The 14675-nt window shown below is 44.8% G+C and overlaps 1 protein-coding gene across 3 annotated transcripts; it reads left to right on the top strand.

The window, feature by feature from the left end:
- Positions 1 to 171: 171 nt before the first annotated feature.
- Positions 172 to 14588, top strand: cunh5orf22 (chromosome unknown C5orf22 homolog). Of its 3 annotated transcripts, none has more exons than XM_005951392.3 (10): positions 172 to 581; positions 2566 to 2711; positions 4585 to 4734; positions 4819 to 4952; positions 5460 to 5773; positions 8299 to 8361; positions 11156 to 11277; positions 13781 to 13847; positions 13958 to 14097; positions 14185 to 14588. In XM_005951392.3, exons 1-10 carry the CDS (start codon positions 513 to 515, stop codon positions 14348 to 14350), a joined length of 1371 nt encoding a protein of 456 aa, XP_005951454.1. In that variant the 5' UTR covers positions 172 to 512; the 3' UTR covers positions 14351 to 14588. The 3 variants fall into 3 exon arrangements, with proteins under 3 accessions (XP_005951454.1, XP_014186239.1, XP_005951455.1); XM_014330753.2 differs by lacking the exon at positions 172 to 581 and adding an exon at positions 588 to 736; XM_005951393.2 differs by lacking the exon at positions 172 to 581 and adding an exon at positions 2957 to 3067 and having other exon boundaries at positions 2572 to 2711.
- Positions 14589 to 14675: the final 87 nt, after the last annotated feature.

Raw genomic sequence — 14675 nt, 5'->3', positions numbered from 1 at the left:
TAACATCTAAAGAAAAGGGGATGTGTTGATAGGAGTTATGTGGGTAGTTCAGCTTCACCACTAGGGGGCTGTCTAACCAAATTGTGATATATACTGTGTCGTAGAAGCAGCGGTGGGTTATGTTTACGTGCATGGATGTGAGCCACATTAAAATAAAGAAGCTTGCTCACTACTACTGATGTTTTATTGAAAACACGACATGATCCTCTTGCGTTTGTGTTTCTGGGAGTTCCTTTTCAATAAAAACAAACGTTTAATGTTTTCTCCTCCGTTCGTCGCTGAATTTCTATATGCCGACTGGAATCGTTGCTCTATTGACTTGTTTCTACACGGACATATAAACAGTGCTGGTACGAGTTCCGCTGGTTCTGAGTCATAACTTGTTACTCGGTGGGAATTTCATACATTTAAAACCACCGTTTTCAGACTATGTGCTGGAAACTAACGCAGTGCTAGCGACCTCCAATGAACCTACATACCGAGGGTTCAGACGTTAGCTCCCCGCGGCCAGAATGAGCTCTGTGCCGCTGAAGAGGACCTACAAGCAGCTGCCTGTTTGTGTTGTGGAGGACCACCACGACGTAAGCCTTCTCCGTGTGAACACAGCAGCGAAACACAACCACATAGTTCTGCTAAAGCTAACGAACGAGACGTTAGCCGGCGTCTCGTTCTTATAACAACAGTGGACCTCCGTTTGTATATGAACGAGATAAATCCTCCCAGTGTTCAGAAACAGATTAATGTTGATTATTCATATCATATTACAGTCAGACAAATGGTGAGCTGATGAACTCAGTGATAGATTTGTGTTTCTTATCAGACTTTTAGTCACGGTCAGGTCCGTCCACGTGACACTCATGACGTCACTGGAGTAAAAACTGACGTTGTTATAGAGAATTTTTATTATTGTTACCGATGCATTATTGTGTATTTTATAACTTTGCACAAGTTTATCTAGTTTACTTTGTCTTAACTGCTAAAACACTGAATCCCATTCTATGAACGAAATAGTGATTTGTCCATTTAGAGAGCCGGTGTTGTGCCAAAAACTGATTTCCAATGTTTCTGTGTATTTTTTATGTGTAATATCTTTACGTATGTTCGTAAATAGACTTCGGTGAACAGGGTTTACAAAGGGGTTATATAGAGAATTAAAACAATATCTGTTTTTCAAGTATCTTTACAACTCTCTGCTATTGTACTTACATTATAATCAATCCGGTCCTTATCCCCACTTAAAATATTTTTACAGAAATATTTGTATTTGTATAGCAGAAATGGCAGCAAATATTACAATATTTGCTGCCATTTCTGCTGTCCTCTTGGCCAGCTTACTCTTACAAAAGACATTTTTAATGTTAATGAGTTTTTTAAACTGGATAAATAAAGGTTATATAAAAGTCGCTGCCAAAAACTGATTGCGGCTTCTACCTTGTTACACGAATGTTGTTTGTGGCTCAAGATGACTTTATGTCATCCATGAGGGATGCATTTGACATATGTTTCACATATTATAGCCCAACAAGTTACTTATAGCAGTTTAAATACGAGCAATCAGTTTTTGGCAGACAATCACTTTTTGGCACAACACCGGCTACTCCTTTGGCAAAACCTTAAATATGTCTTTTGGAGTTGAGCAGTATCATCTGCTCTTGTAGCAAACGTCCGAGCTCGCTCACTCAGATTCCGGGTGAAGCACTTTGTCATCTGCAGGAAATAGGATTGTTCAACATAACAGGTTACTGCAAACCCATCACACCATCTGCAGACGCAGGTTTCTCACTGGAGCTCGATCAGGAGTCGTAACAGCATGTCTCCACACTGCTTTTTATCACTACCAGTATGAAGGAATCCACTCAGTGACATAATGTGAGATATGAATGTCTAAACCAAAACAAAGAATAAGGACTGTTTCTTGTAGTTGTTGGTTGTTTGTTGTGTTCTGGTCCTTCACACAGACACAGTCTGTTTTTTACGCTGGGTTCTCCTCTCCTTAACAGACTCATGGTGAACATGGACGGTATATCCTTGGTTTTTAACATAGCCATAGCAACAACAGCTTGACACCTCCTCCTCACTGTTCAGCCAGTGTGGTCTAATCTACTGCCCAGGTTTATGTTTTGTACTCCTTGTTGAAAGACACACTCGCACTGCGCCAAGAATGTGAAGCAGTCGTGTAGTGAGTCAGGTTTGTCCATTGGCTGGCATCAGTCAGCGAGGGCTAGAACAGACCAGGCTCATTATATGAACCTCTGTAATAATCCTGCGTTACTTATTTGGCTACATTTTCATCTCATTGTGCTTGAAGCAGGAGAAGTTCGGCCACAGCAGGACTGAGGCACATCATTTTGAGGGGTTGCAAAGTTAAACGTGTAAATGATTCCATGCTTTGCTAATGTTTCTCATGTTCAGCAGTGTAATCTGATCCTGTAACGTAGAAATGTTCACGAATGATGTCAGTCATGTTGAAATCCTTTCCAAAGAAGATTTTGTGCTTTTAATGATAATATTAAAATTATCGTTCACATTAGCTTCACATTGCTAATCTTACTGTTTCTCAACCAGGTGGTGTGTCACATCTACCGGGCCATAGCTTCGAGGCATCTCCCAATGAAGAACATAAAGATGATTCATTTGGACTCCCACCCTGACCTCCTCATCCCTGTCAACATGTCTGCTGACACAGTGTTTGACAAGGAGAAGCTGTTCGGGTATGTTATGGGTCAAACTGTGGCTTGTGTTGGTCAAAGCTCCTCGTAGGTGAGAGCTGGAAGAAAGTATGAGACGTAAACATTAACTAGACGTGCTTCAGGTGATGACGTGATATTAGTCTCTGCACATGTTTACAACAAGATGTGAAGGAAGGCGACTTCTAAAAGAGGCGTAGTCGTGTTCTCAGCACTTGACTAATGTTGGCTGTGAGTGTGACTAAGTGATGGCTACGATCTACCTACAGTTTCCTCCCACAAGGAGTCCAGAGTCCCTCAGATGGGGACTGAAAATGCTCCAAACATGGAAACAAACCAACCCGACCACAGGAGGCGCGACAATCTGCTCGTTCTTTCAGGTCAGCATTGTGGAAGTGTTCAGGGTGAGGGTCCAGGATTAGACTGATGCAGATATATAAATACATGCAGCCTTTCAGTAGGAAGTACATCTGTGTGAGTTGGGTCATGTTTACATGTATAAAGCACAAAGTCTTGGTTAATATTGTAGCAGTTTGATCCATATGCTGAGCTCTGACAGCCAATGAAAGGTCCCTGTTAGGTGGTGTGGAGGAGTGTTTGCCTCCTCATCTCCTCTGCTGGTGCCTCAAGACAATAGTCACACTTAGCATTGTGAGGTATGTCATTACTGCCAACAGCTCCTGGAAAAGGATGGAAAATACCAGTAAATGCCTGCACATGTAAGTGTGACTGTGGGTATATGTGCAGGCACGGGGGGTTAAATTCAGATGTTTGAACAGAAAACAAGACGCTTCCTCTGGTCACCAGTCTGTCACTGGGACAACCACCAGTGTCTTTGACTGTGGGACAGAACCACCACAGCACGAGTCACGGCCAGCACCTTGTTGCAGTGAGGCAGTAGTGCGAACCACTGCACCGCTTGTTCTCTGTGTTTTTGCAGCAGGAGTGTTGGTGGGAGCTCTTCAAACAACACGTCACACGTCGTGGTGGTGAATGAATGAGCCTGATATGCATGTAAAATGATTTAAATAATAAATTAGTCAATCATTCGTAATGAACAATCTTCTTTATTGTTCCGTTAAAACAAAGTGAAATCGACTTTTTGCCTGGATATAAACTTGTAAGACTCGCTTCCACAGACAGTTTTGCGGTGAAAAGTTCAGCTTACAAATGCTCACATTACAGATGTGCTGCTCAAATTCATTGTTGGAAATAGAAGCCACAGACGTTTGGAAGCAGGTTAGGAACAGGAGAGACGATCAGTCTGCAGCAGTATGGAGCGCAGTCGTGATGATGTGTAGAGGAGGTCTTCTTTGGATAAACAGTAAACGTATCATATGGTGCCAAGAGAGGAGCCGTTGTACTGTATGAGGTGGTCAGGAGTGAGGGTGGTGTGGGACGTGCATGAGGACAGCCTCCGTGGAGCCGCTGCGAGGGGTCAAGGATGATCTGTGACAGCAGGGTAGCAACAAGAGTGACAGGGAAGCTTCACAACACGCTATGATGCTGTGTGATGGAGGAGGACGTTGGGTGTAGAGCAGGGGTGGGCAACTCCAGGCCTGGAGGCCCGGTGTCCTGCAGGTTTTAGATCGCACCCTGGGTCAACACACCTGAGTCACATGATTAGTTCATTACCAGGCCTCTGGAGGACTTCAGAAATGCTGAGGAGTCATTTAGCCCTTTAAATCAGCTGTGATGGATCACGGACACATCTAAAACCTGCAGGACACCGGCACTCGAGGCCTGTTGTCCACCCCTGGTATAGAGTATGAGCTACAGCGACACCTGCAGGGAGCAGCTGAGAGACGTGAGCCCACTGCAGCCGTGGACTGTGTGGGTGGATGTGGGTGAACTGATATTTATGTCACCCCAATCTTGCATGTTTTCCTTTTTTCAGTGAACTGAGTATAGAAAACTGGATAATGCCGATGGTGTACGCCGGTCACGTGTCCTCTGTGGTGTGGCTGCATCCATACTGGGCCCAGCAGATTAGAGAGGGAGAACACAGCATGACTGTGGGCAGAGACTCATCCACCACCACCATCAGGTAGGACAGGAAGAAGAACGGTACAGCAAGAGACATCTCTGTGCCTCGTTGATCTCCTGTCTTCGTCCTCTCCTGTCTCTGCAGAGTGACCAGTACAGACAACTACTTCCTCAGCGATGGTCTTTATGTGTGCGAGGAGCAGCTGGACAACCCAAAGCATTTCAGCCTGAGCGTGATCCGAGTCGATCCCGTCAGACCAGGTCACGGCTCGCTGACAGGTACTGCGTGTGATGGCGGCGACACATCTCAAAAAAGTTGCAACAGAGGCAGCAAAAGGCTGGAAAATGAAGTAGTACTAAAACGATGCAGCTGGAGGTGCTGGGTGACACGACCGGGGAGAGCAGAGGTTCACCAGTCTGGGAGAAACTGTTCGGAATAATGTTCGTCTACATAAAATCACAAAGACTGTCTTATAATACTGTCGAAATACTGTGAGGATCTGCAGAAGTGGCTGATCTTTGGGCCTTCAGGCACCTCTGCATTAAACCAGGCCTGATTCAGAAATGTCTCCTCTGGGCTGCTGCTCATTTATAATGGGATGAGGCAAATCAAACTGTGTCATCCCGACTGGAAAACCCAGTCGGGAGAGACCATCTGAGCTCGTGTTTGGATATGTTTACTTTGCTCTTGATGAGATTTGGAGTTTGCATGAGGTAACAGCAGAGGGCGCTGCTATTGTTCATTTGAACCTTTCTTCTACTTTTTGATCTGACATTTAATTTCAGAGCAGAGAACAGAAAAGGACACAGAGGAATGTTCAGTCAAAAGAGCGCGAGCAGAGCGGAGGAAGTCCGGCGAATCCAGCAGCTCACAGCCTCCGTCAGCAAACACTGACTCGCTGCAACCAGCAGAGGGCAGCACAGCCGAGGATGGAGCTGACGGCGATGGCGCAGGAGGAGGCGGTGTCGACGATGAAGGATCAACCAGCTACATCGTGAAGAGAATATCTTCATTTGTAAGTGAGACGGAGCCGTACATTCTGGACGTCGACCTGGATTTCTTCTCCTGTAAGAACCCGTTCAAAGAACTGTACACACAGGTACGCGTCCACCCTGCTGCTTCCTCAGGGACTGAATGAAACGCTGTTTCAGCTTCTGCTCATAAGCTCGTTTTACTGTGAAACATTGTTATTAGTCTGTTGAATTAAATTCGTCTCTTAAACAACAACATCAGTTTAAACAATAGCAGATATGAAACGAGCTCATGGGTTAAGATTGTAAACAACAATAATGATGATAAAAGATTTTACAGGGGGAAAGGTATGTTCTGGCCTCCAGTTTGGATTCCAGTAAGATTAGACTGTGAGACAGATGAGTGCCGGGCATCTATGAAGCGTGTCTGTATCTGAGTGGATTGAACTACAGTGGAACCCGACTTACCAAATAAATTCGTTCCAGACGGTCTTTCGTAGGTCAGAATTTTTGTAAGTCGAGGCACCTTTTCCCATCGCCCTTTGAGTGAGGCGCTGCTGGCTGAAGACGAAGTTCTTGGTGCAGGAGGACCTCGCTCACATTTATCAATTTCTCTCTTTGTTTCCATCGAGAGCACTTCACGCTTCTTCTTTTCACTCCAATCACTTGAAGTTTTTTCAGCCCCATTATGAATGAACGATAGGCTAATTGCAAACGTAAAGCACACGAAGTAGCGCTGCAACAACAACACGTCTTTCACGTGGAACAGCAAGTGCGAAAGCCACGGGGTTATCACATGATTCGGAAGGCATCGTGGGCATTGTGCTGCACCACGGACAGAAATATTGAATTCCTTCGTAACTTGAATCTTTCGTTAAATGGGGTCTTTGTAAGTCGGGTTCCACTGCATTAGACGTTTGTCCGGCTTTAGAATCACTGTCATTACTGTCGATTGGCACGCCTTCTGCTGTTTTCCAGAGCACAGAGTTAGCCTCTGAAGAAGTGCTTTTTTGGCCTTTTGGTTCTTAGTGTAAATCTTTAAGGCGTGATAAATGTACGGTATTTATCCCTAAAGCTGGAAAACATAGTGTCACACGCCTACGGTAACCAACATAAGTCAGCCTGAGTAAAGCAGAATCGTTCAATAAAATAAATAGAAGCTGAAAAAGTTCAGTGAGATGAAGCTGAGGCAGAATCAGGAGTACAGTTAAATAAAAGAATACAATTGCATAGTTAACAGAATAAAGAGTTATAGATGCAGGTGTTCTGATTTTCTGTCTTCGTATCAGTGGAGGTGAAACATGAGTTGAGCTGCATGTAGGCGGTGCAGACGGAGCAATATATCCATCCATGTGATGGGTCACATGTTGCTAGCACCACCCTCTGTAACTTAACTCAGTGTCCAGTGTGGTGTGATTGTCCTGACTGAGTACTCCCAGAGTGTTTTAGTTGGTTTAATATCAGTTACTGATGTCCCTGTATCGATATCTGCATACAGAACATCACAGTGCTGTCCGGACTTTGTTTCCCAGCCCTACTGCCTCAGGGTTTCATGGAGCAGCTGATCTAGGGGGCGCTGTGTTCCTGACGCTCCGTGCTTCGTCCTGGATCCTCACCCTCGTTCTTTCTGTGGCTCGTACAGCTTCAGGCTGCTGGGTGTCAGGTGGACATCCGTCCATCTCCTCTTGTGGTCAGCTATGGAGGCTGTAGTTTTAAACCCCACAGCAGACCGAGTCCAATAGTAGCAACAATCCCACTGCTGAGTTGTTTTTAGAATAATCTCTCTTCTGGCCAAGCAGCTACTGGTAGCAGGAGAAAGCTTTGTGAATACAGGCCAGACGTTAGCACTGAACTAATACTGAAAGAAGCTGTTTTAGTTGGAGACGTCCTCATCTTGTGTCTGTTGGTGAAAAAAACAAATGGTCCTGATGTTGATTCTGGGCAGGATGAGGCAGAAGTGTCTGATTTTTATTTTCTTGTTTTTATTTGTGTGGTTGGTGGTTCGCACTGCTGCCCCAGAGCAAGAAGGTCCTGAGCTTCTCCTGTTGTCCGTGTTTGTGTGGGTTCTCTCCGGCTTCCTCCCAGAGTGCAGAGACATGCAGTTAGTGGGGTGTTGGGTTAACTGGTGATTGTAGATCATGAATGGTCGTCTGTGTCGTAGCCCTGTGACAGACTGTACCCTGTTTATGCTCCATCCGAGTTAAGACTTCTTCATGGGGCTGCATGAAAACCATTTCTAAATATATAGATTTAATGAACCTGGAGCCAGACGAAGCAGCAGAAGAGAGTTCATTAATTAACCAATAAAAATGAACGTGTGGTACAAACCCTGTTAATGCGTTAAGCAGCCTCCTGCAGCACAGTCCACACACACTGGATCCATTCTGTCATGTAATGTGTTACACTGGCTGGAGCGGCTGGAGCTCAGGAGGTACAGCCCACCTACTGATCGCAAGGTCGGTGGTTCAATCCCTGGCTCCTCCAGTCTGCGTATCCTTGGGTAAGACAATAACCCCAAGTTGCTCTCCGACGCATCCATCGAGTGTGAGAATGGGTGTGATGGGTGAATGTGTGTATAAGAATCAGTCCATTTAAAACATCTGTTCATCTTCATTACACAGTCACCTCAGCTACATGCTGTCTGTTTGTCCAGGAGGAGTACGCCATCCTCCAGGAGCTCTACAGCTTCAGAGGGCCCCGCCTGGATGCTGATGAGGTGAAAAATCCTTTGAGTCACAACATTTCTCCACCAAGCATCCATACAGTCCATAGATATTTGTGAATGACACAGAAGAGAGTGAAACACAGACTTTAATTTAAGGGAATTAATAATAGTGTTAAAGAGGAATGTAAATTAGTATAGAACACACGTGTGAGTGAGGAAGACACCAGAGCTGATTCCAAAAGTGTGTTTGTTAGCTGTTGCTGTGGAGGAGTGGAGTGTGACGCTCCACTCATGTACAAATACACTTAACATCATCAACGACAGCACCGCGATGAATCCTGACCTGCTGCAGCTGATGCACGGCCGTAATGATGTCCCCACCTGTGACATGGACGATGCAACCATGAGTAAAAAGGTCCCTAAGAGACACTTAGGAGAAGCAGTAGCAATGTCTGCTGTATCCAGCAGGGGGAGCAGTGTGGAGGCGCATTCATTTACAGGCTTGCTGCGTTGTATAGTTCTATAACTTTGTTCAGGGATTCTGATTATGACAGCTATATCTGGAACACGTCCTCTGCCATCGATGTGTTTTACACTTTAATAAAATGAATCACATTAAATTTTTGCGTTACTGTTAAAATCCCATTTTTAAAAGAATGCAGTACAAGTACTGGTTATCACAGTTTGCTGCTGCAGGGCAAACAGTCGGTATTTGCAGTGTTGGCCCCACCTCTGCAGTCTGCCCTGTCGATCAGCGTCTGACTCCTGACTGAGGTGATCCGTTCTTTAATCGAGGCTTGGAGTTCGTCACAGTTAGTGGGTCTTCGTCGTCTACCTGCCTCTGGAGGACTGGCCCAAAGTTTTCCGTTGGATTAAGGTCTGGGCAGTTTCCTGGGCCTGGACCAAACATTCAGTGTTTTATCCCCCGAGCCACTTGGTTATCACGTTGGCCTCACGGCCCCGCCATGTTTAAACAGGCTGTGTGTTCTTCGGCAGACTGTTCTTGGAAGAAGTTGCTGTGGGAGGATGTTTTGGTCCCGTTCTTTATTCATGGCTGTGTTTTTTGGCAAAATTGTGACCGAGCCCACACATGAATGGTCTCAGGATGCTTTACTGTTGGCATGAGACAGGACTGATGGTGGCGCTCACCTCTTCTTCTCCAAACAATCCTTTTTCCAGCTGCCCCGAACAATCAGAAAGCTGCGTCATCTGAGAAAAGGACTTCAGCCCAGTCCTCAGCAGCCCACTCGCTGGACCTTTTGCAGACTGTCGGTCTGTCCCTGATGGGCTTTTGGAGAGAAGTGGCTTCTTTGCTGCCCTCCTTGACACCAGGCATCCTCCAAAAGTCTCCAAAAGTCTTCGCCTCACTGTGCGTGCAGATGCACCCACAGCTGCCTGCTGCCATTCCTGAGCAAGCTCTGCGCTGGTGGCACTCTCATCCCATCTTTAGGAGACGGTCCTGGCGCCTGCTGGACTTTCTTGGGCTCTTTTTATGCAACACAGTGATGGCTGCACATGTTTATTTGCAGGTAACCATGGTTAGCAGGAAGAACAATGATTTTGAGCATCACCCTCATTTTAGTGATAGCAGTCAGCATGACATGAGGATCTCCAGCCTGGTGCTCGTTAGTCTCAGCAGGTCCTTTTATGCAGTGCAGTGGAGATGGCTTTGTTGGTTCATTTTCATGGCAAAGAAAGACTTTGTTTCTCTGACCTCTCTTCATCACATTCTGCAGGATATGCAAATTGCATCATAAAGCCTGAAGCAGCAAACTGTCTGAAAACTCATTTTTGCGTCATTCTCAAAACTTCTGACCACGACTGTCGTAGAGACTCGTTTTTAGTTTCTTTTTAATCTTCTAATGTCCCGTTTTCCTGAAGGCACCATGAGGTTGCTGTTTGCTCACATTTCCAAACACCCAGCCTGCCCACGTGAAACGCAGTGCACATCTATCAAGCTAACGCTGCTGAAAGAACATTACCTCTAAGGTTCGAGGACAGGACCGAAAATGATTTAAAAAGCAGTCGGTGTCCGTAGAACGACTGTGAGATGCCTCCATAAAGCCCAAACAGAAGGTTTGTATGCAAAACACAGAGGATTATGGGTCGCTGAAGACTTTTGCACAGTGTGCACAATAAAATCTAAAGAATAATGAAGGATGTGTTTATAATTCAAACAGAGGCCTGAAGAAGTAACGACCCAGCAAACATCTGACATGAAAATGAAATTCTACCCGGCTCAGAAATAACTTCCACATCTGGTTTGGCATCTACGAGGAATATTATTATTAAAGTGTAAATAGTTTTGGTGATCTGAGGTGTACATGTCTGAACGGTCAAACTGACAGTAAAGTTTGATCCATTTATTTCACATTTTCAAAACTTAACTGGAAGTTTTGATGGGCGACGAGGTTTACGGTGAACGCTATCCAAATTCAGTGCAGGTTTGTTTACATGGCACCAAATCACAGCAGCACTCATTGCACTTCATATTACAAGACAGCTCGTACAGTTATACTGAGAAAATCATCTATAGCTGACTCTTGGTGACACTCTGCAAAGCAGATGTGCCCCAAGGCGACTCCAGCAGCTGGCGGCTGCAGCTTTGAGCGGCTGTATCTGTACAAAGACATCCGAATACTTCAGCTAATTGTAGAAATGCAGCGTAGAAGGAGAAACGGAGAACGTACCTGAACACTGACCAGCACAGGCAACGCTGCGTTCCATAAAGATGTTGTGCTTTTAGTAAAGTCTCTTGTGTTGTTATTGAACAGAAATCTTAAAGCTGTGCTTTCATTAAAGGCAAAACAAATAAACACTGAATGTGTGTTTGTGTGCTTTTAAGGAGGAGCTCGGTGAGTGTGTAGATCATCGTATACGCCAGTTAGAAGACCTGGAAGCAGCATTTGCTGATCTACTGGATGATGATGGAGAAGAGACGGTTACACGCTGGGCCACAAACCCTGGGTAAATCAATCTTCTGTAACAGAGACTTGAAAGTTAGAGGCGTAACAAAGGAGGAACGAAAGCTGGGAAACTTTGTGCGTTGGTCAAACACTGAGCTGTTTGAAGGTAAAGCTGAAAAGTTGTGAATGTGTTTTTTATCATGTCCCAGCTGGCTGTCCCTGTGCTTTATGCTCATGAGAATAAGAAGTACTTTCTTTATCCCTGATTTTGTTCCAGCGGGTGAAACGTTCATAAAATACTAATCTGATAATCCGACAGACGTCTCTGTGCCAGCAGAGGGTGTTGAAGGTTTTCTCTGTCCGTGAGACGGGGCTGGAACCGTCTGTTAGAGAAGCTGCTGGGGTCGTGTCCATGGTGGAAACAGAGGAACAGAAGTGTCCTCATAACCACAGATCAGCCTTATGGCTTATTTAATCTGTTGGTCTCATGAGTTTCATGGCTGCGCCCCACCAGACCACACTTACCTCTGCTGATGGGTCATTATTCTGCTGCAGACACTGAAGGACCTCACGCTCCCTCATAAACAGCCTTTTTTGTATGTAGCATCTTTGCTGTTGAGGAACATGTTCATCCATGCTCTCCAAAAACGGTTTCAAATTTAAATTAATGTGACCATAGAGCAGTTTTCTAGTTTGCTGCAGACCATCTTATATAACCTTTTTTCCACATATGATGGCATTTGTAGTTCACATGTGGCCTTTTCTTTGCATGATAACCTGTATTTGTATGTGACACAGTGAACTCTGTGCACAGGCACTAAGTATTAGCACGCAGTGATTTCCATAATAGAATCAGGCCTCTGTTAGTTTAGGGTTGTTGCCACTTTGGAGAGTAGAAATCACCATGAAACAGAATCAGTCCATTTCCCGTTAAATACCATCATTTTTACTGTCTACACCAGGGGTCGGCTCTTTAGTCCTTATACTGCGGCTCCGCGTGGTTTGGGAAAATAAATTACAAGTATTTAGCTGAAGTGTATTTTATTTATATTAGTTCTTTTTAACTTGTAGTTCTAAACTGGAAGATTATTGTGATTTTGAAATATAAAAATAAAATTATATCTTATTATTTTTTCGTCGCTAAAATAAGCGTCACACTCGCGGAAGCCGGTGTACCCGCCGAAACGGCGTGCATTTATCGAGACTTTCAGCCCCAGGTAGGCCAGTTATGGATCTTCTGATCCACATTATGTCAGCAGCTCCACCGTGAACTATGTTAAAGACAAACACGCTCACGCCTCACAGACGACAGCTTACAGTCCTGCGTGAAGATGAAAGTACAGCCTCGATCTGCAGACGCTGTGCGCAGAGGTTCAGGGGCAGAAGTCCTGTTGTAAACATATCACAGCAGACCCCACGATGTTTGCATGAACACGCTTTTCAGCTTCTCTTTATTGACCACTTTTCACACACGGTTGCTGTACGCACACAGCCGGCTGTAGCTTTGCAGCTCACAGCCCGACACACAACAGCAGAGAGAGCACAGACGTAAAGGCGGCGAGGCGTGACTGCGGATGCTCAGGTGCGTCCGCCTCCCCTGCAGCGGCGCTGCAGACCACGCCCCGCCACACACATTAACCTGGTAAAATACATATTTAGGCAGAATTTTGCAAATATCTATTTTTCATCTTTCAGCAGCATCGAGCTTTTTTCCAATTACTTTTTAAAAGTCAGGTCAAGGCTCCAAAAGCCCAAAGGAGATATGAGGGGGGCTCACAATTGTTTTTTTCTGGATCATTTTAGTTCAGCTTTCCTTTTGTTATATTTCTTTAAGAGTTCAAAATGTGTTCATTACATAAATAAAATGTAATTTTCTCTGTAGCACTTCATGGATTTCATAAGCAGCACACCTTAGTTGTTCACACAAACATAAAAGTGATTTCTTTTGCGTGGAAATCGCGTCCAAACGGCTCTTTGGGTGTTAAAGGTTGCAGACCCCTGGTCTACACAGATTAAATCATGGTTGTATTTAAGCTGAACACTGAGTCAGATACAAAGTCTGAGAAATTAGTTAGAAACTGTGAGTGAGCAGTAAAGAGATGATAAATGACAGAAAAGTGAAGTTTTGCAGCTGTGATGGACGCGGCCTCTAAGGGGGCGGGGTATGGGGCTGCAGAGAGGCGTGGAAATGTTTGCATCGCTATCCCGAACATATCTGGTCTGGGTGTTTGTTCTACAGCTGTGCCAACATTTCCATGCGCTGTGTGTTGGCATTCACTCTGAAGCTCGTCCTCTCCACAAATTCAGAACGAATCTTCAGAGGAGCGCGGCTCTGTCCTGATTATTGTCGGCACAAGCTTCGATCATCACAGCCCCACCTGTGTCACCCATTCGAATGTACACCAGCCTTTTGAAAGCTTTTGAGCCAGCTCCACCTTAAATTTGAAGCAACAAACACCCCTGTGATCAGTTATGAGTGAGTGAAAGAATCTGTTTGCCTGGGATGAGCTAGTGTGCCTCTATGAGCAGCCCCCACACCGTCTTACTGTTTCTGTGTTTTTCAGCATGGATTCACTACCTCAACTGGTTTCCAGTCTAAAGGCAAGAAATTCATGCCCTGACTATGAAATGGTAATAATAATTGTATATAATAATCATAAATAATAGCAATAAAGTTATATTTAGTGAACGGGAACATATAAATAAATATGAATAAAGTCGCCTCATCACTCCTCCCTCAGGTTCACCAGGCAGGGTTAACCTGCGACACAGTCGAGCTTCCTCATCACATCAGCTCTGATGAAGAGATTGGCAGACTTCTCTCAGCTGTGCAGCTCTTCCTGAAGGTCCTTCCCAAACCCACACTGGTGACATTGTCCAGGTAAATTCGCTCCACAGATGGTTAAATGTCCTTTAACAGTGTAGTGACACAGAATGAGGGTCTAACTATCTTCATGTGTGTTTTCAGGTCCAGTTTGGATGAATACTGCCCAGTGGAGCAGGTGGATTCAATCCAGAGGAGAGTACTGGCTATGCTGGAGGGCCTGTATGGAGCACTAGACGTACACAAAGACTATGACAACAGCAGCACAGAGACTGGAGAGACTGGAGAGCAGTTGCCACAAGGATCCTAACAGATACACAAAACCACATCTCTCATTGGGATGATTTTATCAAGATAAACACAGCAGATAAATACTAACACATCAGCATGTTAGTGTTGGAAACAGGACAAATAGTTTGGAGATTTCCTCCCACATTGTGTATAAGTAGGGTCTGGATCCTTTGTTTGGGAATTCCCCAGGACCGTGCAGGAGAGCCTTGTTGTGACTGAATTCCTTCTTGCAAGAATAAACTCAAATATAACTCTAACAGCGTGACTTCTTTTATTTACAGTTTTTTCTGAATGCTTAAACCCTAACTGTGATTCCTGTAGCACAATCTCTAAAACTATTCAGA

Source organism: Haplochromis burtoni, unplaced genomic scaffold, assembly GCF_018398535.1.
Source record: "Haplochromis burtoni strain Fernald_Lab_line unplaced genomic scaffold, NCSU_Asbu1 Contig_1006, whole genome shotgun sequence".
NCBI lineage: Eukaryota > Metazoa > Chordata > Actinopteri > Cichliformes > Cichlidae > Haplochromis > Haplochromis burtoni.
This window is presented reverse-complemented; position numbering and strand designations above follow the sequence as displayed.

Bases quoted from the DNA above. Each gene is read 5' to 3' on its own strand.
- cunh5orf22 (XM_005951392.3), top strand. From the start codon at position 513: ATGAGCTCTGTGCCGCTGAAGAGGACCTACAAGCAGCTGCCTGTTTGT. The intron at 582-2,565 runs GTAAGCCTTCTC...TTTCTCAACCAG, and splicing joins TTGTGGAGGACCACCACGAC to GTGGTGTGTCACATCTACCG. The intron at 4,735-4,818 runs GTAGGACAGGAA...CTGTCTCTGCAG, and splicing joins TCATCCACCACCACCATCAG to AGTGACCAGTACAGACAACT.